The 23,663-nt window shown below is 38.1% G+C and overlaps 1 protein-coding gene across 2 annotated transcripts in view; it reads left to right on the top strand.

Moving 5' to 3' along the window:
* Window positions 1–23,663, top strand: part of ChT (choline transporter) — a 36,209-nt gene that overhangs the window by 6,000 nt on the left and 6,546 nt on the right. For both annotated transcript variants that reach the window (XM_028179375.2, XM_028179376.2), the window contains exons 5-9: window positions 5,745–6,043; window positions 6,446–6,575; window positions 8,975–9,173; window positions 13,674–13,808; window positions 20,891–21,163. In XM_028179375.2, the coding sequence (XP_028035176.2) occupies window positions 5,745–6,043; window positions 6,446–6,575; window positions 8,975–9,173; window positions 13,674–13,808; window positions 20,891–21,163 (1,036 nt within the window). The remainder of the gene's footprint in view (window positions 1–5,744; window positions 6,044–6,445; window positions 6,576–8,974; window positions 9,174–13,673; window positions 13,809–20,890; window positions 21,164–23,663) is intronic.

The following is a 23,663-nucleotide window of genomic DNA, read 5'->3' as shown; positions in this document are numbered from 1 at the left end:
GCAGAATTTTTTTAGATCTTTTAAAGGGGAGCAAATTATTTTAGCGAAACTTTAACCGTTTCCGCAGCGCACGCAGCGGAAGCTCTCAAAAAGGAAAAAAAACCCGATTTTGAAACATTCTTTATTGGTGCTCCGTTTGTATTGGTCTTAGCATGATGTGGCCTTCCTCAAATAAATGAACTATCTAACACTGAAATAATTTTTCAAATCGGACCAGAATTTCCTGAGATTAGCGCGTTCAAACAAACAAGCTCTTCAGCTTTATAATATTATTAGTATAAATAATAAAAAAAAATTAGTATTCTACACTCCTTCTCTATATTCTCTATAAGTGTGGGAAATTTTATACTTCTCCGTCCGCGCAATTTTCATAAAAAGGGGTACAAAGTTTTTGCTTCACCTAATAATAAAGATTTATTTTTGTCGCATAAAAGGTTGAAACATAGTTCTATCTCTCATTATATTATCTTGTGTTCTTGACATCTCACCGCGTGGGCAGCTCCTCTAACTTCCAATGCAATAAATTATACCTTTATAAATGTTAATACATCAAAGGACTCACCTTGTATTTCTAGTACCCAATTACATGGTACTTGTTTCAAAAGACGTGAGACGGGCCCTCGGGCGCAGCCCTTCGTGAATGTGACAGGATGTTAAGGGATGATATATATTTTTTACCTGCCTTTGTAGTTCTCGCGTAATGTTATTTGATTTGACATGTGTGTGGTGAACAAGAAATTTACATGTGTACTTGTGATATAGGCAAACTATTTTTGTTTAATTCGGTGGTACAGTTAGCGCTCCTGACTGTTGCGCTAATGGTCGCGGGTTTGATTCCCACATTGGGCAAACTTTGTGTGATGACGAGGTTTGTTTGCTTTTAATCTGGGTGTTTATTATCTGTTATTTGTGCTAGGACCTCTTGTGAGTCTGCACGGGTAGGTACCACCACCCTGCCTATTTCTGCCGTGAAGCAGTAATGCGTTACGGCTTAAAGGGTGGGGCAGCCGTTGTAACTATACTGAAACCTTAGAACTTATATCTCAATGTGGGTGGCGAATTTACGTTGTAGATGTCTATGGGCTCCGGTAACCACTTAACACTAGGTGGGCCGTGACCTCTTCCACCCATCTAAGCAATAAATATATTTATATGTGTATATATTTAAACGTATTTTAGTAGGTTTGTCTGTATCTGGTGCTCATAAAACAGGGAATCCTAAATTGGGACCGAAGGATGCTGCGTGATTTTTTCCCAGTTATTATTATTTTTATTATTCTTAAATAACTCGTCAGCTCATTTGTCTTGTCTTAACGAATGGGCTGACGCGTGGGCCGTTCACCTGGCATTAAGTGCCATGGACACTAAGACATTAATGTCACCTTGAAAAAATATTTCCAGTACCAATCGTCCGTGACCACGAAAACTGTAAAGTTATTAAACGTCAGAAATAATAAAAAGAAAATGACAAACTCGACATGAAGCCGTAGGTAGGTAAAAGTTGTTACAGTTATCTATACGATTCTCGTAACCCGAAGAGAACTATATATACTTCCAGTAAAATCAATATCTTAATCACAATCGTCGTATATCTGCGAAGTATACTTGTGATTTTATCGTTATTGGTAGGAACTGTCGAAGCAGTTATGTGTATAATAATATGCAAACTTGGCTTAATTAATCATTAACTATGATGGGAAACACGAGACTAACTTATCAAAGGATTCGAAGTTTGAGATTGGGATCATGCATGTATATTACATATTATGTATTAAGTATTCCTCGAGCATTCGCATATGTAATATGCTGTGGTATGACATTTGCGTATGATATAATATAATCTAAGATCCCGTTATAAAACGATCTTCACCGAGATGTTTACTTTACTTCGCTGTGGTGCCATGTCCCATGGGATGTTACGACAGTAATTCATTGTGATGTAAATATAACTACTAACATAGGTCTAAGTCTTATTAACAATTTATATGAGTCATGGTTACTTGCAATAAAAACATTATTATTATTATTATTAATAAAAAGTATTTCATATTAAATTTAATATACCAATAAATATATTGTATATGGATTGCCTATCAAATTTCAGTCCGGGATATGATTAATTAATAATTTTAAAATATTTTTTTTAAACATTTCACCGGTTTGATATTAGACAAATTCCATACCAATCGAAAGTATGAAGCCCATAGAATATGCAAACGTTAGGTTGCCTATTCTTTTCCCGTCACAACTCTCGGGTAGCCAGGTATAAACAGGTAAATCGATACTAGCATTTTGCACCGATCTGTTTATTAAATTAAAGTTTAATAAAAATAAAGGTTACAATAAGAAAATAAATAAAGTTAAATAAAAGGAACCGCGTTACTGTTTCACGGCAGAAATAGGCAGGGTGGTGGTACTTACCCGCGCGGACTCACAAGAGATCCTACCACCAGTAATTACGCAAATTATAATTTTGAGGATTTCATTTTTATTACACGATGTTATTCCTTCACCGTGGAAATCAATCGTGAACATTTGTTGAGTACGTATTTCATTACAAAAATTGGTACCCGCCTGATATTCGAACACCGGTGCATCGCTCAACACGATTGCACCGGACGTCCGTTAGGCCACGACGAATTTAAATATATAAAATAAAAAATTAAAAAAAAATATAAAAATTTCGGCGTTAATTTTTCGCGGCGAAAACAACTAAACTCATTTAATCACTGTACTATTCGCCGCGACTACCGCTCGACTCCGTGGCTCGCGCCGTCCGTATTCATGCATTTGTTTTGCTCGCCCGCCGCATCGCGCGATTCGCTTGGTACATTTCGCCGGTCGCTTCGCCGGTCGCCGGTGTGCGTGGCTTGTTAGGTACATTTCTATGCGCTTATTTTAGTCGCTAGACGCTTCGCCGTTCGCACCGCGCGAATATTCGTATCGGCGAATGTCCCGTGGCCAGGCTGTTATCCTTTAGGCCACGACGACTTCGATGCGATGTCCTGGTCGCAGCGACATTCTCATTTTGATTATTACGTTTTGAGTTTCGATAGTCACTTAATACTGAGTGTGCTGGGATCTCTTCTTCCATAGGGATCCAATAAAAAGTATTCAGTTTTTCTATGAGCGGTAATGATAATGAAATGTGTTCACAAGTGCTTACCGTTTCTTGTTTGTTGATGAGAAGGCGACGGGTATCGCTTTAATAAATTTCATTGAAATAGCATCTTAAATGGTTCAATCCGTGTGGTTAAAATAAACGATAAATCCATGTAAGACATCGCTTGGCGTTACTCCCAGTAATGTTCGGTGATAGTGCATAAGCTATTACGTTAAATGAAACGATTAACCTAAAACCGGAGACTGGGGTGGATATTGACTAACTTACAATACTTACGAAAGTAACGCCTTCTAACTCGATCGATTATATTATTTTTTTATTAATATACTAATATTATAAAGCTGAAAAGTTTGTTTGTTTGAATGCGCTAATCTCAGGAATTTACTGGTCGGGTTTTGAAAAATTCTTTCAGTGTTAGATAACCCATTTATTGAGGAAGGCTATAGGCTATATAACATCATGGTAAGACCAACACAAGCGGAGCACCAATAAAGAATGTTTCAAAATAGGGATTTAAATAGCTCCTTAACATTCTATAATTCCAAAATATTTTCACTTTCTACGTAAATGAAGTGGGGGTAAAATTTAGCGTTATGCCAAAGCAACTATTCCACGCGAACGGCGTCGCGGGCAAAAGTTAGTTTTTTATAAGTTACTTTAGAAGCGGCTTCAGCTGCAAACGCGTTTTTTTTTAAACCTTCATCACTCTTCCCCTCCCTTTCAGAGACCTACATAATGTGGAGCAGTCATACCTCGAATAATAACTTCAGTTAAGGCTATTATTGTAAAGCAAGATTACGTCGTCGTCCTGGCCTAAAGGATAAGACGTCCGGTGCATTATTGCGTATTTACTGGTGGTAGGACCTCGCATGAGTCCGCACGGGTAGGTACCACCACCTCGCCTATTTCTGCCGTGAAGCAGTAATTTCGGTTTGAAGGGTGGGGCAGCCGTTGTAACTATAGGTACTGAGACCTTAGAACTTATATCTCAAGGTGGGTGGCGGCATTTACGTTGTAGATGTCTATGCGCTCCAGTAACCACTTAACACTAGGTGGATTGTGAGCTCGTCCACCTATCTAAGCATTAAAAAAAATAAAAAAATGTACAGGTGTTCATTGCCTTTGCATATTTCGTTTGCTTACATGACACAAAACTTATCTAATTTAGGGGCAAAAAGGTTTCCTATTTAAGGGATAGGTAGAATCGGCTTACAGGAGGATAACATAAAATGAGTTCATGTGCAAGGCTCCTACGTGATGACTTGTGAATTTGATCGTTAAATTACACCGAGATTGTGTGAATTCGGAAACAGATATATTTTCTGGTTAATGTTCCACATTTTTATCAGGGATTTAAATTGTAAATTTCTTTATACTTTCCAGTTATTTGAGATATTATATAGCGTTATATAACTTAATAATAATAATAATAATAAAAGACCAAATATTTGGACCTGGCGCACGAGGTGAACCAACATGTGGAAGGTGGTATCTACAGAAATAATCCCGGTAGTTGTGTCGGTGAATGGTTTGGTCCCTGAAAGCCTCTCAAAACATCTCGAAAGGCTTGGTCTCAACAAAAAGTCGGTGGTGACCCAAATGCAAAAAGCAGTCTTGCTCGACAATGCCCGTATAGTTCGTCGGTTTCTCTCCCAATAGTCCCTAACGCTCCGGCCGATTGTTGCCCACCTCGCCGGAGTTTGTCCTGCCGTCTTCCCAGGCGTGGCAGTGTTTAATACAGGATAATAATAATAAAGCCTTTTTTATTAGCCATTAAATTTACATAACATAAATCTATGTTTGATTTTAGTATAATTTATAATACAGTTTTTATCACTTACTTAATATAATTAGTAGTTATGTTTACATAATATTCTGTAGTTATTTAATCTACCGGGACCCCAGATTGGGTGAAGGCCTCCTTCAGTGATGCCCATTTGATTCTGTCTTCAACTACTTTTTTCCAGCTTGGACCAGCTATTGCTTTAATATCGTCTTCCCATCTTGTTATAGGTCTACCTCTTATTCTTATTATATACAGTCTACTGAGTTTCTCGCCGGATCTTCTCAGTGGGTCGTGTTTCCGATCCGGTGGTAGTTTCTACGAAGGACTGCTCTTGCTAGGGCCAGTGTTAGCATCACTCCAGTTTGAGCCCCGTGAGCTCACCTACTAGTTAAGGTTACGCTGAAATAGCCTCTTAAGGCTATCAGCTTAGGTAGGAGTAGAGTTCATTCATACTACCTGGAGCTGCTGCGGTCATCCACAGTGTATTTCCAGAGGTCTTTTTGCCACGTACCATCCGGCTATGGAATGAGCTCCCCTCCACGGTGTTTCCCGAGCGCTATGACATGTCCTTCTTCAAACGAGGCTTGTGGAGAGTATTAAGCGGTAGGCAGCGGCTTGGCTCTGCCCCTGGCATTGCTGAAGTCCATGGGCGACAGTAACCACTCACCACCAGGTGGGCCGTATGCTCGTCTGCCTACAAGGGCAATAAAAACAAAAAATAGGAAAAAAAAATTATATACACATCAAGATATTAATCATCTTCTCTGTTGGTGTGTGTGTTTTTACACTGTATCTTTAGTTTAGTGTTTTCTAACCGACATGCTCTGTCCGAAGGTGCAACCCTGGCCGTCATCATCGACATGGATCAACGCACTTCTGTGATCTTCAGCGCATGCGTGGCAGTCTTCTACACTTTGTTCGGAGGCCTATACTCCGTGGCCTACACAGACGTCATTCAGTTATTCTGCATATTCATCGGTTTATGGATGTGTATACCGTTCGCTTGGGCGAACCCTCACGTGAAGCCCCTGAGCTCCATGGAAGTGGATTGGATAGGGAAGGTGGATTCTGACTATTATTGGTTCTATATCGATTATGGTCTATTGCTGATCTTTGGAGGGATTCCTTGGCAGGTGAGATTGTTTTTTTTTTGTTGCTTAGATGGGTGGACGAGCTCACAGCCCACCTGGTGTTGAGTGGTTACTGGAGCCCATAGACATCTACAACGTAAATGCGCCACCCACCTTGAGATATAAGTTCTAAGGTCTCAGTATAGTTACAACGGCTGCCCCACCCTTCAAACCGAAACGCATTACTGCTTCGCGGCAGAAATAGACAGAACGGGGGTTTTGAAGACTTTGATTTAGACCGATTTATTTTAGGTGCCTTTAGTGTTTAAGTCAATTAGTGTCACTGATACTATAGTGAAATGTGTTCATTCTACAAATGTATTTCTTCTCGCATGCTCGGTTACGAGTGCGGGATAATCGTCTCAATTGCAGTGAATTAGAATTGAATTTAGATATTTTACTCAGGTTTATTTCCAACGAGTATTGAGCAGCAAGACAGCAGGCAGAGCGCAGGTGCTCTCCTATGTGGCTGCAATTGGCTGCATCTTCATGGCCATCCCACCAGTTCTCATCGGGGCTATAGCTAAGGGCACTGGTGAGAGAAATATCCACACACACACACACACACACACACACACCCAATTCGGAAATACATGAAGTCAGCGTCGGAACGATACTTCGATAAGGCTATGCGTCATGATAATCGCCTTATCGTTGCCGCCGCTGACTACTCCCCGAATCCTGATCATGCAGGAGCCAGTCACCGTCGACGCCCTAGACACGTCCTTACGGATCCATCAGATCCAATAACCTTTGCATTAGATGCCTTCAGCTCTAATACTAGGGGCAGGCTTAGGGACCCCGGTAACCGTACTCGTCGAACTCGACAAAGAGGTCGACGTGCAACCTAACCCATGCATCAGCCCGCTGAGTTTCTCGCCGGATCTTCTCAGCGGGTCGCGATTCCGATCCGGTAGTAGATTCGTTCGCGAAACAATTGCTCTTGAGTTGTTAGGTCTCCTTCGGAGGCGCTCGGGCAGTTGTTAGCAAATTCCACCCCTCTTGGCTGAGCCTTTGCTCGCCCACCTGTCCTGGTGAAACTGGAAAGGCCTTCGGGCCACCAGTAAACTTTCAATCATAAAAAAAAAAAAAACACACACACACCACTCACACATGCACGCATACACACAACCGCATGCCTATTAGAAGGCAGTATAAAAATAATTCATTTAGTTAAAACATTTTTCAATTCACTGGTTAAAACACCCTAATCTTAGAGAGGATATTATTGGGAAATGAAGAAGTTTAAATAATAAAAATAAATAGCTTCGTCAATATACCGCCAACTACGTTCCAATTTTTACAAAAAAACAATATAACGCAAATATTTTTTAATAAAAAAATATGGTATAAATAACTTTAAACAAAAAACTTATTTTTTGTATCAAACCTAAGATCGTGAGTATTTGTTGGACACGTGTCGATATATTTATGTTCCGCCTTAGTTACGTCTATAATTGTGTACAACTTTTTGCAACGTTTTAACAGGCGATGTTGGTGCGTAGTTTAAAACTCAATGAAAACTTCCATCATTTTTTCTAAATCTAAACAGAACCAAATGTATTTATGATTCAAGTCAAGTTTATGTTCGAATTTTCCGATAGATTGCTTCGAAAACTCTATCAGGGGCCAAGGGATCGAGGAACACAAATTTACCTTATCATTATTCCGGGGCTGTATGCGAGTGAGCCCCAAACGCTTTTGTTAGTTTGAAACCTTGCTAAAGCAGTAGCAAATTAAATAAAAAACAGATTCATTCATTAATTCGATTAAAAAAATATTTCTGCCGCGATGTATTCATACATTAAAAGTTTACGAGTTATTAGAGTCATTTTGATATCTAATGTTGATGTCTATGGGCTTTGATGATCACATAGTACAAGATGGGTACACAGCTTAACTACTAATATACAGTAGTAAAGTCTGTGGAACTATCATCCATAATGTAATCTCAAATAGTCATGTCACACTTTTTTCTTAAAGCGTAAAAAAAGTGATCATTTTAACAGTATTTTTTTTTTATTGGATACCTGGGTAGACGAGCTCACAGCCCACCTCGTGTTAAGTGGTTACCGGAGCCCATAGACGCCTACAACGTAAAAGCCGCCACCTACCTTGAGATAATATTTGTAAGGTCTCAGTTTTTACAGTAAAACAGCTGCCCCACCCTTCAAACCGAAACGCATTACTGCTTCACGGCAGAAATAGGCAGGGTCGTGGTACCTACCCGTGCGGACTCACAAGACGTCCTACCACCAGTAAAACCTCAAATAGTCATGTCGCACTTTTTTCTTAAAGCGTAATATTGATCATTTTAACAGTACATGTCTTGTATAAGTTCTTCGAGTATGTTATGTAGGTACTTCTTCTGCAAGTTATCTCCTTAAGTTGTTTGGTGACGCGGCTAATCGAATTGTAATTATGGAGATGTAACTTAACTGATAGTTAATAGAGTATGATGAGACTAGCTTTTGCCCGTGACTTCGTCCGCGTGGAATTTTGACATAACGCTAAATTTTACGCGCGACTTCTTTTACGTAGACAGTGAAAATATTTTTGAATAATGGAATGTTAAGTTATAGTGAACCAACCTTAAATTATAGACATATACTGTCGCGGACTTTTTTTTGTAATTTTGAAGGGGAACAATTCTGTCATACCTAGTTTTAGCTTTAAGCTTTAACCGTTTCCGCACGCATCGGAATCTCTCGAAAGGAGAAACAAAATCGATTTTTGAAAAAATATTGGTGCTCCGCCTGTATTAGTCTTAACGTGATATTATATAGCCTATAGCCTTCCTCAATAAATGGGCTATTTAACACTGCAAGAATTTTTCAAATCGGACCAGTAGTTCCTGAGATTAGCGTGTTCAAACAAACAAACACTTCAGCTTTATAATATTAGTATAGATTGTCTCTGTAACCTTCCAATCAGCCTGGAACGAGACGGATTATCACGGAGACCTCACACCGGATGGAGAGCTCACCTCGGCGCAGACCTCAATGATTCTGCCATTGGTACTCCAACATCTCACACCGGAGTTTGTCTCATTCTTTGGGCTTGGAGCTGTATCGGCTGCTGTCATGTCCTCGGCCGACTCGAGCGTGCTCAGTGCGTCTTCTATGTTTGCCAGGTTTGAATTGTTAGATTAAAACCTAAATAATTATGTGTGATTTTTTTTAAAGTTTATTTTAATGTGTTTATTAATCGGATCGACGTATCGATGATCGTCGGATCGAACAGCCATGACTACTCTGCCAAGAGTATCCGACTAGAAAAAAGAAGAAGGAAGGAAGAAATTGATCGGATTATTTTATTGAGCTCGGAGTAGCTATAAGAAGTACGATTTATTGAGTAGTCAATTTAGAAGCATACAAAGATTTCCTATTATTTTTTCTGGTTATTAGGTGAATAGCATTCTCTATTTCAACTTAACAGTTATATGATCCACTATTATCTAATTATATGATGGTTGTGTGTGTATAAGGCATGAGTTGGTACCGTTTCGGATTTATGTGGTGCAGTTAATGAATTTTAGGGATTTGATTTCGATAATCACTCAAGAACACTTTGATTGAAGACTAAATTAATAATTGTAGGTATAACGACAAAGGGTAAATCTTCCACCGAGCGGGTGATATTTCTCGGTAGACCGACGGTCCGAACATTGTTGTTCGGAACTTGTATATATGCAAGCTTATATTGAAAATGTTGTAAGCGAGATTCAGGCATCCGTGAAATATCTTGTGTTGTATGATGGCTACCCGCCACGTAGTAATGAATTAGATGCACTAGTTGGAAGAGGAGACATACAACTGATTATTTGATGAAATTAATTTAGTTAGCTAGTTTAAGTTAATGTAATCTATATAATAATAATAATAATAATAATAATAATAATAAAGCTTTATTTATTCCACACAAAAATACTTAATTACAAACAATTTGAAGATACATTAATGGTTTTTTTTTTTTTTCATTATTATTAAACAGTTAAAAAGTATATATTAAAGATGAAAAAGTGAATTTTTTTTTTTTTTTTTTTTTTTTTTTTTTCTTATATTAATTTTAATATTATTTACATTATTTCTGTATGGACCCCCTTCGGGTAAAAGCCTCCTCTAAGGTACTCCACTTCTTCTTATCCTTGGCGATATTCAGCCAATCTTTACCAGCCACTGTTATTATTTCGTCTACCCACCTAGCGTAGGGGCGGCCTTTAGCTCTCTTTCCTCGTGGACCTGTCCATACGACCGATCTTTTTGTCCATCTGTTGTCGTTGTATCTAGCCAGATGGCCTGCCCATTTCCATTTCCTCTGTAGCGAGAATGTTAAAGCATCTGTTATTTTCGTTTTCTGACGGATATTCGTGCATTTCACCTTGTCTTTAAGTTTTAAGCCCATAATACTTCTTTCCATTTTTCTCTGAGTGGTCTGGATTTTATTTTTCGTTTTGAAATCAAATGTCCATGATTGACACCCATAGGTCAGGCATGGTAGTATAGTTGTGTCCATGGCTATCTTCTTAGTGGACAATGGCAGTTGCGATTTGAAAATTTCCTTATAAGCCCAATACTTTTTCCAGGTCATGGCGACTCGTCGGTCCACTTCTTCTGAGTGTCTCTCCCTTCTAAAAGATATTTGCTTTCCTAAATATACATATTTTTCTACAATTTCAAGAGGAATGTTGTTGATAGAGATTGGTAACGTATGGTGATTAGTCATTACTTTCGTTTTCTCGAGGTTCATTTCTAAGCCAATTTTTGAGCTAGCTTGATGTAATTCATTTATCATTATACTCAATTGTTGTGGGCATTCAGAAAATAGTATAACGTCATCTGCAAATTCGAGATGGCTCAGATAGCTTCCATTTATGTTAATCCCTTTTTTAGACCATGGTAAATTGCTCGTTATCTGTTGTAAGACGGCTATAAACAGTTTTGGGGATAGAGGATCGCCTTGACGGACTCCCCTCTTTATGTTGATTGTTGCTCCGATTCTATCTAGCTTAACTTTACTTGTGCAGTTGGTATAAATGTTTTTTAGAATGCTAATGTATTTTTCTTGAATATTTAATGCATGTAAAGCTTCCCAGATACTGTCGTGTGATATAGAGTCGAAAGCTTTTTTATAATCTACAAAAGCCAGGTATAGGGGCCTTTGGAACTCTAAGTATTTTTCGATAACCTGGTCGACAACTTGAATATGGTCTGCCGTGCTAAAACCCGTTCTGAAGCCAGCTTGCTCTATCGGCTGGTGTGAATCAATGCTGGAGGATATTCTTTCAAGTAGGCAGGAGGCAAATAATTTATATAAACAGGGCATAAGGCTAATCGGGCGGTAATTCCCTATGTCAGCTGGATTACCTTTTTTATATAGTAATATAATCTCAGACTCCCTCCATAGCTGCGGCACAGTTTCTTCTTCAAGTATTTTGTTCCATAAGATGGTGATTGGTGTCAATAGTAAGGTTCTAGCTAACTTGATGTATTCGTTGGTAATGCCATCTGGTCCTGGGCTCTTTTCTGACTTAAGTTTCTTTACTTGTCTTAAGACTTCAGACTCGGAAAAGCGTTGTACAGATGAGGTATTAGTATGACTAAAGATATCTTTTTTCCTCAGTGGATTAATGTCTGGTTGACTGTATAATTTAGTGTAAAAGTTGGTAGCTATATTTATAATCTCTGTTCGGGATTTACATTTATTAGTGCCCTGTATATTTTATTCAATTTAGATTTATTTTGTAGTTTGCTCCTTTCTTTTATAAGTTCTAGCACTTCCACTGACAAGATTCTGCTCTTTTTTGGCCTTTTTATTCCTTTCAAACTTTCCTTTATACATTTTACGATTTTTTCGTAGTAATCTTCTAGTTTATAATTACTATATGTCGTAATAAGTTCTGGTATGTAGCTCTTAAGGTTTTTGAGGTATATTTCTTGTTCGGCTATACTTTTTAGGTTTGTTGACACACTACAGAAATTGCGTCTATTTTTCTTTGTTGATTTTAGGTGAATTGTAGTTCTTAATAATCTGTGGTCTGATCCAAAAGAAAAAGATGATAGTACTTCGTATTTAGAAACTATGTTAGGAATCGTGGTCATAATATAATCTATTTCATTTCTGGTATTCCTATCTGGAGAGATCCATGTCTATCGATTTTTAGGTTTTAAATTGAACATTGTATTAATAATTTTTAGGTTGTACTCTTGTGCATATTGAATGAGTCTCTCTCCTCGCATACTCCTGATACCATGTCCATACTTGCCGGTAGCGGAACATTCATACTTCTTGGTAGTCCCTATTTGTGCGTTAAAATCTCCCATAGAAATTATATATTTCGTACAGGTTGAGTCATGCGCTTTCTCCAGGTCGTCGTAAAAGTTATCTATATCTTCTTGCGACGAGTTTTCAGTTGGGGCATATGCCTGGATAATTGCGAGACGTATCTTTTCTAGCACGATTTCTAGTATGCACACTCTCTCAGATATACCTGTGAATGATATGATATTTTCTTTGTGTATCTTCTTGATTAGGAAGCCTACCCCGTGCAGTCCTTTGGTTTGGCCTATGTGGTACATAATGTATTTGTCATCTTCGATTATCTTTTCACCAAAGCGGCGGACTTCGCACAGTCCTATTACATCGTGGTTGATGCCTTGTAACGCTGCCTTAAGCTCTATAAATTTTAATTCGGAAGCTAATGATTTTACATTGAAGGTGCAGATATTGAAGGTGCTGAAGTTATTGTTCTTTAAAGTGGTTTCCCTTAGTGGGTTTTGGTCTAACTCTCCCGCGGTGACCGGCCGTATTGGGAGATGATATGTGGGTGGGAGTTCTAGTGTTGATTGCTATTTTGCATTATCCTTGGAAGTATTTGTTTGGTTTTGAGGTGCTTCTTTCTGGGCGAATACTAGTTTGGGCGTCTGTGTTATGTAGCTTTTCATGTTCCTCGCTTTGGTTTTCTTCAAAGGTTGTTTTTCAACGTGTTGAGTTTCTTGGCTAGCAGTCATAGGTGTCTCCGGGGATTCGGAAAGGTATCTCTTGTTTGGTTGATTGCGGAGAGAATGTTTTTTATTCAGTATGATAAGTTTGTCATATCTTATAATTGCTCTATTTCCTGCTTCTTTTTCCCTCTCTAACTGGGCTTGCAACTCTTTGCGCTTTTTTAAGATTTCAATTGGATAGTCTTCTTTTATGTAGTATGCGGTTTTTTGTAAACAATATTTGTCTTTCTGAATTTTTTGTCGAATTTTTAGTCAAAATTTTAAAGTATCCTGCGAAACTAACAGCATTGAAGCAGTACGTAGGTTGGGAAAAAAAAAAGGGAGAGAAGACCAGACCAGTAGTAATAACGTTCAACACATTAGGATTAAAACTAAAAAAAATGTAATCTATACTAATATGTAAATCTACAGTGGTTTTTACGGATGTACCGTTATAACTACTGAGCCATGCATTCGATTGACTTGAAACTCGGTATGCATGTAGAAAATACATGTATTTAATGGATAGGCTAATATTTATATGAGTGTTGGACTCACTGATGATAATGACAATAAATAATAATGTTAATTTTAAATGCCCAGCGAAGCGGGGGAGTACGGCTAGTTTGAAATAAAGTTCTTTTCGCCAGGAATGTGTACAAGCTGATCTTCAGACAGAACGCTTCGGAAATGGAGATCATCTGGGTGATGCGGGTGTCTATACTGATCGTCGGGTTCCTGGCTACCGTCATGGCCCTCACCATACCTTCAATCTACGGATTATGGTAAGTGCTTTTTATTAAGATTTATATTCAACATTCAATTTGCTGGTTTGTTCAATTTGATCATATATCGGCAGTATCCATGCTATGAAATGACTTCATTTAACTTAAATAAAAGATACTTTTTATGTGAGCAATTTCAGCTAGTTCTATGAGTATTTATTACAACGTAAACACGTCAGATGAATAATGAAATATTTTACAAAAGCATTTTCTTGTTGTATTTCTCAAATACTTTTAAAGCTTATTAAAGTATTATTGTAATAAAGCCTTTTGCTGATTAATATCTAAAGGCGTGGAAAGGCGTCCTTTCAAATATGATTAAAAGTCAGGGTAGGGAGAATGATTATCAGAATTTTCATGGATGGTTGTTGGAGCTTAATGAGGATTTGCTACTGGAGTGGCATTGTCGAGAGATTTTAAAGTAAATCTTATGAGTATATTTGCTTTTGATTTAATTTCTATTGTATTATGAGACGTTTTAGCTAATGGCAGTCTATGCGATCGCTATAACTGTATTGTAGCTGTGATGTATTAAAAGCTCCAAAAATGATAGTTAATTCACTAAATACGAGAAAATATGTAAATAATTATTAAAACTCGTATTCTATTCTATCAGCCCACAGACGTCCACTGCTGGACATAGACTTGTTCCAAGCCTCGCCACAAAGATATAACAAACATAATACACAAACTCGTATAGATTACCCATAATACCGTTTCAGTATTTTTATTTAGTGCAACATTCGGATGTACGGAGTCACCCACACACAGTCTGGTGTTTAATGGTTTTAGCAATCATATCGTGGGGTAAAAGATTATTTATTATGTTTAAGTGGCATGGTGGTGACTGGTGGTAGGACCTCTTGTGAGTCCGCACGGGTAGGTACCACCACCCCGCCTATTTCCGCCGTGAAGCAGTAATGCGTTTCGGTTCGAAGGGTGGGGTAGCCGTTGTTACTATACTGAGACCTTAGAACTTATATCTCGAGGTGGGTGGCGCATTTACGTTGTAGATGTCTATGGGCTCCGGTAACCGCTTAACACCAGGCGGGCCGTGAGCTCGTCCACCAATCTACCACCAATCTAAGCAATAAAAAAAATATGCGAATTCAACATTGCCATTAAACTAAAACACGAATTTTTGGAATTATTAAAAAAATAATTCACTCATACGAATCCGCTATTCCGTATGTTATGAGCGCCTCAGCTGATTTCATAGCTTAAAGCACGAAAATTTATGCGATCTTGAGTTTGGTACATCTATACTATACTAATATATAAATTTACAGTGGTTTTTACGGATATTTCGTTATAACTACTGAACCATGCATCCGATTGAGTTGAAACTTGGTATCCATGTAGAAAATGCATGTACTTAATGGATAGGCTAATATTTATATGAGTGTTGCACTCCCTAATAGTAATGACATTAAATAATAATGTTAATTTTAAATGCTCATCGAAGCGGGGGAGTACGGCTAGTCGTTTCCATAGTAACAAAAGGCATTTACAAAGTTTCATGACTTTAATGACCCTCTGTGACACAATACATGTTTTATAATTTGTATTAAAAGGATGACAAAATTATTAGGAAGCGCACAAAACGCGACAAGTTCAGGGAATGCTGCATGTAGACACAGAGATAAGGAGGTTTGCAAAACATCGAGAATTCGTATTTGTTGAAAATGAGAAAGAAAATGCTCTGCTTATGTGTGAACAACAAGAAAAAAGGTCCGAATACTCGATAATTTTATATTACGCTCATCATGTGCTCTAATTACTACTACATATTTCAATTAAAACCGAAATTACTTTTAAGTCTAAATTTTCAAAATGTTGAATATTTTCTGAATGTTCTAGATTTTTATGTCTGAAAACCAATTTGAAAATACTTTAATCGTATCCCTTGATATTATTAAATTAGACAAATTTAAATTATTTAAATATTACTCAACTCAATTTTTTTTATTTTTGTTTTGTCCTTTATTATTTAGACATGTAATTAGCGCGGGCCTCTCCTCTCTCCAAGTATTGATTCATATATAATACTATAAACTAAATGCCTTCAAAGTTTATTATACTTATATAATTTAAGAAGGCAATTTTACTTATTTTCACAAAATGGTATTGTTTGTTTTTCTTTTCTAAATTTGCAACAAAAAATTACATTCTTATAAAACTTGTATAACGTTCCCTTTGATGTTCCATAAAATATTTTAATTTCCATTAAAAGGTTGTACTAATGTTGTCTTATGAAAAAAACTTTTGAAGTTTTTGATATAAAATTCTGCTTTCAACATTCAGCTTGTTTATCTAATTTCGGCTTAATCTGTTTAATGTAAGTGCGTAATTAACTTTTTCTGATATTTCAAGTACTTACGGTTTCGTCATCACAAACAACCGATATGTCACATTTAAAATGTTAGCATGTACTATGAGGCCATTTCATCAAAAACCTTAGGAAATACCATTAATAAAATAAATATATCTCCCCTGCTTAAACTCCATGATAATGACAAAGCACTTTGAGTGATGCTTGTATTGGAGCGTATACAGATTATATTCCAATCAGGACATCAAACAGTAGATGCCCCTTTTAATTAAAATTATTAGTTTATCTCTAACAAAGAAGATTAAATCTTTTGGAAAACAAATCCAATTTTTATGTAATTGTGTTATATTTACACTATTGACGAGATCGTATTTTCATTGTATATTTTTCACGCGGAGTTATTACGCGTTTCGGTTTGAAACAATTTCCTTTTTATTACATTTATTGAAGGCTTTAACTTAATGATGGCTTTAACTAATTTTGTTGTCTTTATGAGGTCGTCCTGGCCTAAAGGATAAGACGTTCGGAGCATACGTATCTAGCGATGCAACGGTTTTCTAATCCCGCGGGCGGGCACCAATTTTTCTAATGAAATATGTACTTAAGAAATCCTCACGATTGACTTCCACGTTGAAGAAATAACATCATGTAATAGAAATCAAACCCGCAAAATTATAATTTGCGTAACTACTGGTGGTAGGACATCTTGTGAATCCGCACGGGTAGGTACCACCACCCCGCCTATTTCTGCCGTGAAGCAGTAATGCGTTTCGGTTTTAAGGGCGGGGCAGCCGTTGTAAATATACTGAGACCTTACAATTCATATTTCAAGTGGGTGGTGGCATTTACGTTATAGATGTTCATGGGCTCCAGTAATCACTTAACACCAGGTGGGCTGTGAGCTCGTCCACCCATCTCAGTAATAAATAAAAAATAAGCGTATAATGAATGGGCAGTAAATTCCTATAACAGTTGTTCGAGCAAAAAGGCTTCTCCACGTCCACGCAGCGCCTGTGTGCAATCATTACCCCTAGCCACCTCTAATTAAGCGCATGATGAAATTAGAATAGATACAAATGTAACAGGTTCATTCAAAGTTCACTGTGTTTCTCGCCGGATCTTCTCAGTGAGTCGCGATTCCGATCTGGCGGTAGATTCTGGGAAGCACTGCTTTAGCTAGAGCTAGTGTTAGCAAATTCTCTCAGGTTGAGCCTGTGAGCTCCATATCCTATACGCGCGTAGTTGGAATATGCCTTTAGACTTTTTTAGGTAAAAATATTATTATTGAAAGTGCTTAGCCCAGCGACCCGCTGTAGCCGTGCTCAACACACACTTTACTAATACTACTACTGTGCTGACAATAAAGGTCCCGGCACTGCGCAACACCTTACCAGTCCGGCAGTTGGAGTTCGCGTAGATCCCCTTCCGCCGTGTCAGACCAGTGGTACTTGGACCTCCCTGCGGTACACCTGCTTCACAGCCTGATCCTGCTCCATCCGCACTATTAGCCCAAGCCACCAGAGTCTCGGCGCCTTCATCTTCCCCAGAATAGTTGGCACACTAAAAAGCTACCCCACATCTTTGTTTTTCCGAACGCGTCAACCGTCATTCCTTCGAACTGGTCCCATTATCTTTCTTTGCTCCGTTAATAGGACCTTTGCTTCTTCTTTCTGTGTAAGCGTCTATGCTTCGCATCCATACAATAGAATCGGTCTGACTATGGTCTTGTATATCCGAATCTTGCCGCTTCTGCCTAGTAACTTCGAAAAGAGAAGATGCAGCCAAGGTACCGGTATTTCAACACTTCTTTGTAGATCATATTTCCTAGATCTTCTCGCTTCCTTCCTATGTTTTTCTATCGATGCTATTAACGCCCACCCTGCACCATAGGTATAATCAGCTAAGTTCGGGTATCCAGTTTCAAGAATAAGATTATTTCAGTGTTGACATTTGAAACGGGGCTAACGTTGAATTGTCTAGAGCGCGGGAACCCGTCAGATGTACGGATTTAATCTAATTGAAATAGTATTCTCGGTAGCTCGGATCGGATTTGCGATTCGATCGTATTTTTAGTGAGTGTTTATTTAAATCTATATGAGAATTATACAAGACTTCATTAAATTAAGTCGTTTTGTTTGTCTGTATTGATTCCGGGTATAAGTATTGCAATGTGTTGAGACTCGAACAAAATAAGTCAATTTCATAATGATTAGCAGTAGTGTGGTAGTTTCACTCCAGTTTTGGGAATTGGGAATACCAGATGTTAGATCAAAGTTAACTATATTTTCTGTGGAAGATTGGTTTCTGTGGGAATTCTATTTCATTGGTATTACTGCATTTTGGGTATCTCAGTCATACTGTAGGCTGAATTTAATTGTTTTGTTGTTGTAACGTCCATTTAAGTTTATTGTAAAAAAGTAAGGTGTTGAATTTGTGGCACACTTCATCAGTGTGCGTTCACAATACATAATTAACTAGACTTCAAACGGAATTTCTGTAATAGCCTCATCAAAATCTACGAATAATAGCTACACATTTTCGCCAATCGTTTACCGTTCACCGTTTATGTTAATGTTCACTGTTAATTGAAACGTAACATGTTAAAAACTTTGTTTTACATTCTGAATAAATTAAGTTTTTTTATTTTATTGCTTTAATGGTTGGACGAGCTCACAGCACACCTGGTGTTCAGTGGTTACTGGATAGATAGATCTATAACGTAAATGCGCTACCCACCTTGAGATATAAGTTCCAAGGTCTCAGTAGAGTTACAACAGTTGCCTCAACTTTCAAACCGAAACGCATTACTGTTTCACGGCAGAAATAGGGGAGGCGGTGGTACCTCATGAAATCAGTATGTATGAGAAGTATTCATGAAATCGATCGCGCCTCATGAATTATATTTTTAATAGTACCGTCGACAGCATTTAGTTGTGATAATGGTCAAAGCGAATCGAGTCGAGAATTCACAAGTAAATATTTTTATAAACTTTATCATAGACACACCACACACCAATCTAAATTCCTCGCAGTACATTTCCAATGAACGTCAATGGGCATTCACGTCTACATTGACAGCCTCAATCAAAACCGCAAACCACTCCACCATACATGATTGGACATAATATAGGTAATTCATACGTTACACAACCAACGGAGTGTGAATTCCGGGACTCAGGATCGACGTGACGTATATGTTATTATGCCGTAATATCGTACCTTTAAAAGGAATTCATATTCAAAACAATTTACAATTTGAAAGAAACAATTATTATTGTTACAAACTGAAGCTCAAGATAAATAAAACTATTTGCCGAAATACATTTTTTTTTATTGCTTACATGGGTGGACGAGCTCACAGCCCACCTGTTCTTATGTGGTTACTGGAGCCCATAGACATCTACAACGTAAATGCGCCACCCACCTTGAGATGTAAGTTCTAATGTCTCAGTATAGTTACAACGGCTGCCCCACCCTTCAAACCGAAACGCATTACTGCTTCACGGCAAAAATAGGTAGTAGGGTGGTGGTACCTATCCGTGCGAACTCACAAGTCGTCCTACCACCAGTAATTACGCAAATTATAATTTTGCGGGTTTCATTTTTATTACACGATGTTATTCCTTCACCGTGGAAGTCAATCGTGAACATTTGTTGAGTACGTATTTCTCATTAGAAAAATTGGTACCCGCCTGAGATTCGAACACCGGTGCATCGCTCAACACGAATGCACCGGACGTCTTATCGCTTAGGCCACGACGACTTCAAGACTCAATTAATACTCAACTTAATTGTTACAATAATAGCCTTCATTATCTTATTTCACTTCTTCCCTTTTTTGAAGTAACTAGTCCATTGTTTGCTTTATTTCGAATAGAAGGGTCTTTATTTCGCCTACATCACGCTTTTATGGCCATTTCGTCTATGTCATACGATTTTCCAGAAAATTCCCGACGGAATTAGAGAATTCGAGAATGTTCTGAACTTTTAATGCCTGTGTCGAGAATATTCTCATGGCTATTAGAAAATCTCGGAGATTATATTATTATATATGTATTATTATTTTTTGCTTAAATAGGTGGACGACCTCACAGCCCACCTGATGGTTACCGGAGCCCATAGACATCTACAACGTAAATGCCGCCACCTACCTTGAGATAATATTTCTAAGGTCTCAGTGTTTACAATACAACGGCTGCCTCACCCTTCAAACCGAAATGCATTACCGCTTCACGGCAGAAATAAGCAGAATGGTGGTACCTACCCGTGCGGACTCACAAGACGTCCTACCACCAATAATTACGCAAATTATAATTGTGCGGGTTTGATTTTTATTACACGATGTTATTTCTTCGTCATGGAAGTCAATCGTGAACATTTCTGGATGGAAAGTTATTATTTGACTGGTACTATCTAATGCATCGACCCTTTTCATCATTTCATAACCAGTGATGGTAATTAAGATACGAGCTGTGGCCACATAATATAATCAAATTAGCTTTAAAGACCTAAATTCTTTATTCTTAATTGCTTCTATTTCCTACATAAATTTATCTCTTACCAGTAGATAATATAATTAGAGAAGAGTAGTAGTTAATTAGATAATTAGAGAAGCAATTGTAGTAGAAAGAGGCGGTAATTTATCTACTGGTAGTACATAAAGTACCACCATATTACCACCAATTACCACCATAATTATAAGATACTAGTGCATGCTTTTCAACAATTTCTAACGTGGAGCCCCTTACAGGTCAATGTGCTCAGATCTGGTGTACGTGATCCTCTTCCCGCAACTCCTGATGGTGGTACACTTCAAGAAGTATTGCAACACCTATGGTTCTCTGGCTGCATACATCGTGGCTCTCTTAGTTAGGATGTCTGGAGGGGAGAAGATGTTGGGACTGCCGCCACTGATCCACTATCCTATGTGGGACCCAAAAGAAGAAGTCCAGCTGTTTCCATTCCGAACCATGGCGATGGTTCTCTCACTCTTTACACTAGCCTTCATTTCATGGCTCTCCGTGTAAGTATTATATTACTATTACTAGTATACTAACTGTCGTTACATAACACTTTCAGATTCACCATTTGTATCTACATCATTATCTAATCTAGTTCCGTGTTATTTTACTGTCTTCAAATACCTATTTGCTAACTTTGATGTGACCATTACAATATGATGAAATCTTTATTTGGGATAGTCCATTAAATTCTGTAGTTATAAACGAGTTAATCTTACAGCAATAATGTAAAAGACGATAAAAACCATAAACTTGTCCCACAATATCCATTACCAATATTTTGGAAATTAATCAGTAAATGAATGGATTGTTTAAACTGCTTAGTTAAACACGCCGCCGTCGGGTTAATGTAAATTGCGTTTTTCATTTTAACATTTCATTAATTATGTATAGTTAATTAATTATCGTAAGATACGCAACGTCTTTGTCAAATTAAATAATGAATAATTTTTTTAAAGATATTTTAAACACAATATTTTCTTGTGCTCACTGGTAGCTTACGTTTATTGGTGACTAGCTGACCTGATAGACTTCGTAGTGCCTCAATCGATAAATAAAAGACCTAAACTTTTGTATAAAATAAACTTAAAACAAACAAAAGGAATCTGTCCGCCGGGAACACATCAAAGGAAAAACAAAATTGTAATTTTTATTTAATTCCGAGCATTTTCATATTTATCTACCTTTTAAACCTTCTCTGGACTTTCACAAATAATTCAAGACCAAAATTTGCTAAATCGGTCCAGCCGTTCTCGAGTTTTAACGAGACTAACGAACAGCAATTCATTTTTTTATATATACCTAGTCAGGTCATAAATTCTGTCACATGTTTAATGTAAAATAATTGAAACAAGTTTATTCATTATGTAACCATTCATATACCAAAATGAACTTAACAAAACATAGATTCTTATGACACTAAAGTTTATTCAAAGTGACCTCCGCGATTTTGAATACAGGCCTTCAATCTGCGCGGCCAGTCGTCTATCGCAGCATGAACGAGGTCCATGTCAATATCGGCGGCTGCCTTAATCAAGGATGTCTTGAGTGACTCCAAATTGGGATGAGGCGTTGAGCACGCCTTTTCCTCCAAGTGTTGCCATATCTTGTAATCTAACGGATTCAAATCTGGACTGGAGGAGGGCCAGTCTTCGTGCCGGATGAAGTCGATTTCACGCGCCGCCAGTCAGTCTTGTGTGCTCTTCGCTCTATGAGCTGGCGCCGAATCTTGTTGGAATACCCAGTGCCTGTTATTGAACATGGTATGAGAAACAGGTTCCACAAGGTTCGTCAGGACTGTATTTTGATACACAACTGCATTCGTTTTTACACCTTTCTCACAAAAATGTACCTCTGTTAAGCCCCAATAAGAAACTCCCAACCATACCATGAGCGAGGATGGAAAATGACCTCGTTGGACACGCGGAATACGGTTGCTCGCTTCTTCACTACTGTGTGCGTACACCTTATCATTTTGTTTGTTGTAGCTCTCTTCTACGGTAAAAATTTTTTCATCCGAAAAAAGAACTTCCCGATATTTTTTTCCCGCGTACCGCTTCAACAAAGCGCGGCATCTCTTCAGTCTCAGGTCCATTAGACGAGCATTCAAACGATGTCCTGTTTTTCTTCGATATGCCCGAAGCCCTAAGTCTTCATTTAACACCCTTTTCACCGTGGTTTTGCTTAACCCCATCTGAAGGGCCAACAGTTTCTGCTTACGTTTGGGATTTCTTTGAATTCGCGCCTTCACAGCTTTTATCACTGCTGGAGTCCTAACAGACCGCGGGCGACCACTTCTTGACCTGTCATCTACACTAGAGTCTTCATTGTATCGTTTGATGGTACGATAAACGAATCTTTTGGTTATATTCAAATTTTTCAGTATGTTAAAAATTTGAATTGGCGCGTAACCGCAACGATGCAACGCAATAACTGCAACACGGTCTTCTTTAAGCGTCCACTCCATATTTAAAAATGAGTAAAGTTCTAAAAGTATACATTTTTATTTTCATGAACAATTCGAAATTCGAATTCGATAAACTTTTTTGTGGCCAGCATTCTAAAAGAAAAGTTTTTACTGTGTGACAATACTTATGACCTGACTAGTTAGATAAGTATTGTGAGCTCGCACGGGTAGGTACCACCATTTCGCTTTTTCTACTGCGATGCCATCATGCGTTTCGGTATGAAGAGTGGCATGCACATTGCATGTTACAGTTGATTCAAATTCCGAAATAATCGACGTCATGGCTGTAATTCGATCATATATAAATATGCGGTCTTGCACATCCATTGGAGAGGTGATACTAGCAATGAATATTGAAATTTTAGCGGTTGGCAGCGGCTTGGCTCTGCCCCTGGCATTGCTGAAGTCCATGGGCGACGGTAACCACTCACCATTTGGTGGGCTGTGTGCTTCGTCTGCCTACAGGGGCAATAAGAAAAAAATCTCCTCCATGCCGTCTCTTGAACGCCATACAATGTCAAACTTTTAACCTTTCA

The sequence above is a fragment of the Bombyx mandarina genome, chromosome 06, assembly GCF_030267445.1.
Source record: "Bombyx mandarina strain Sakado chromosome 06, ASM3026744v2".
Classification (NCBI taxonomy): Eukaryota; Metazoa; Arthropoda; class Insecta; order Lepidoptera; family Bombycidae; genus Bombyx; species Bombyx mandarina.
The sequence above is the reverse complement of the archived record's forward strand: the minus strand, read 5'-3'. Positions and strand labels throughout refer to the sequence as shown.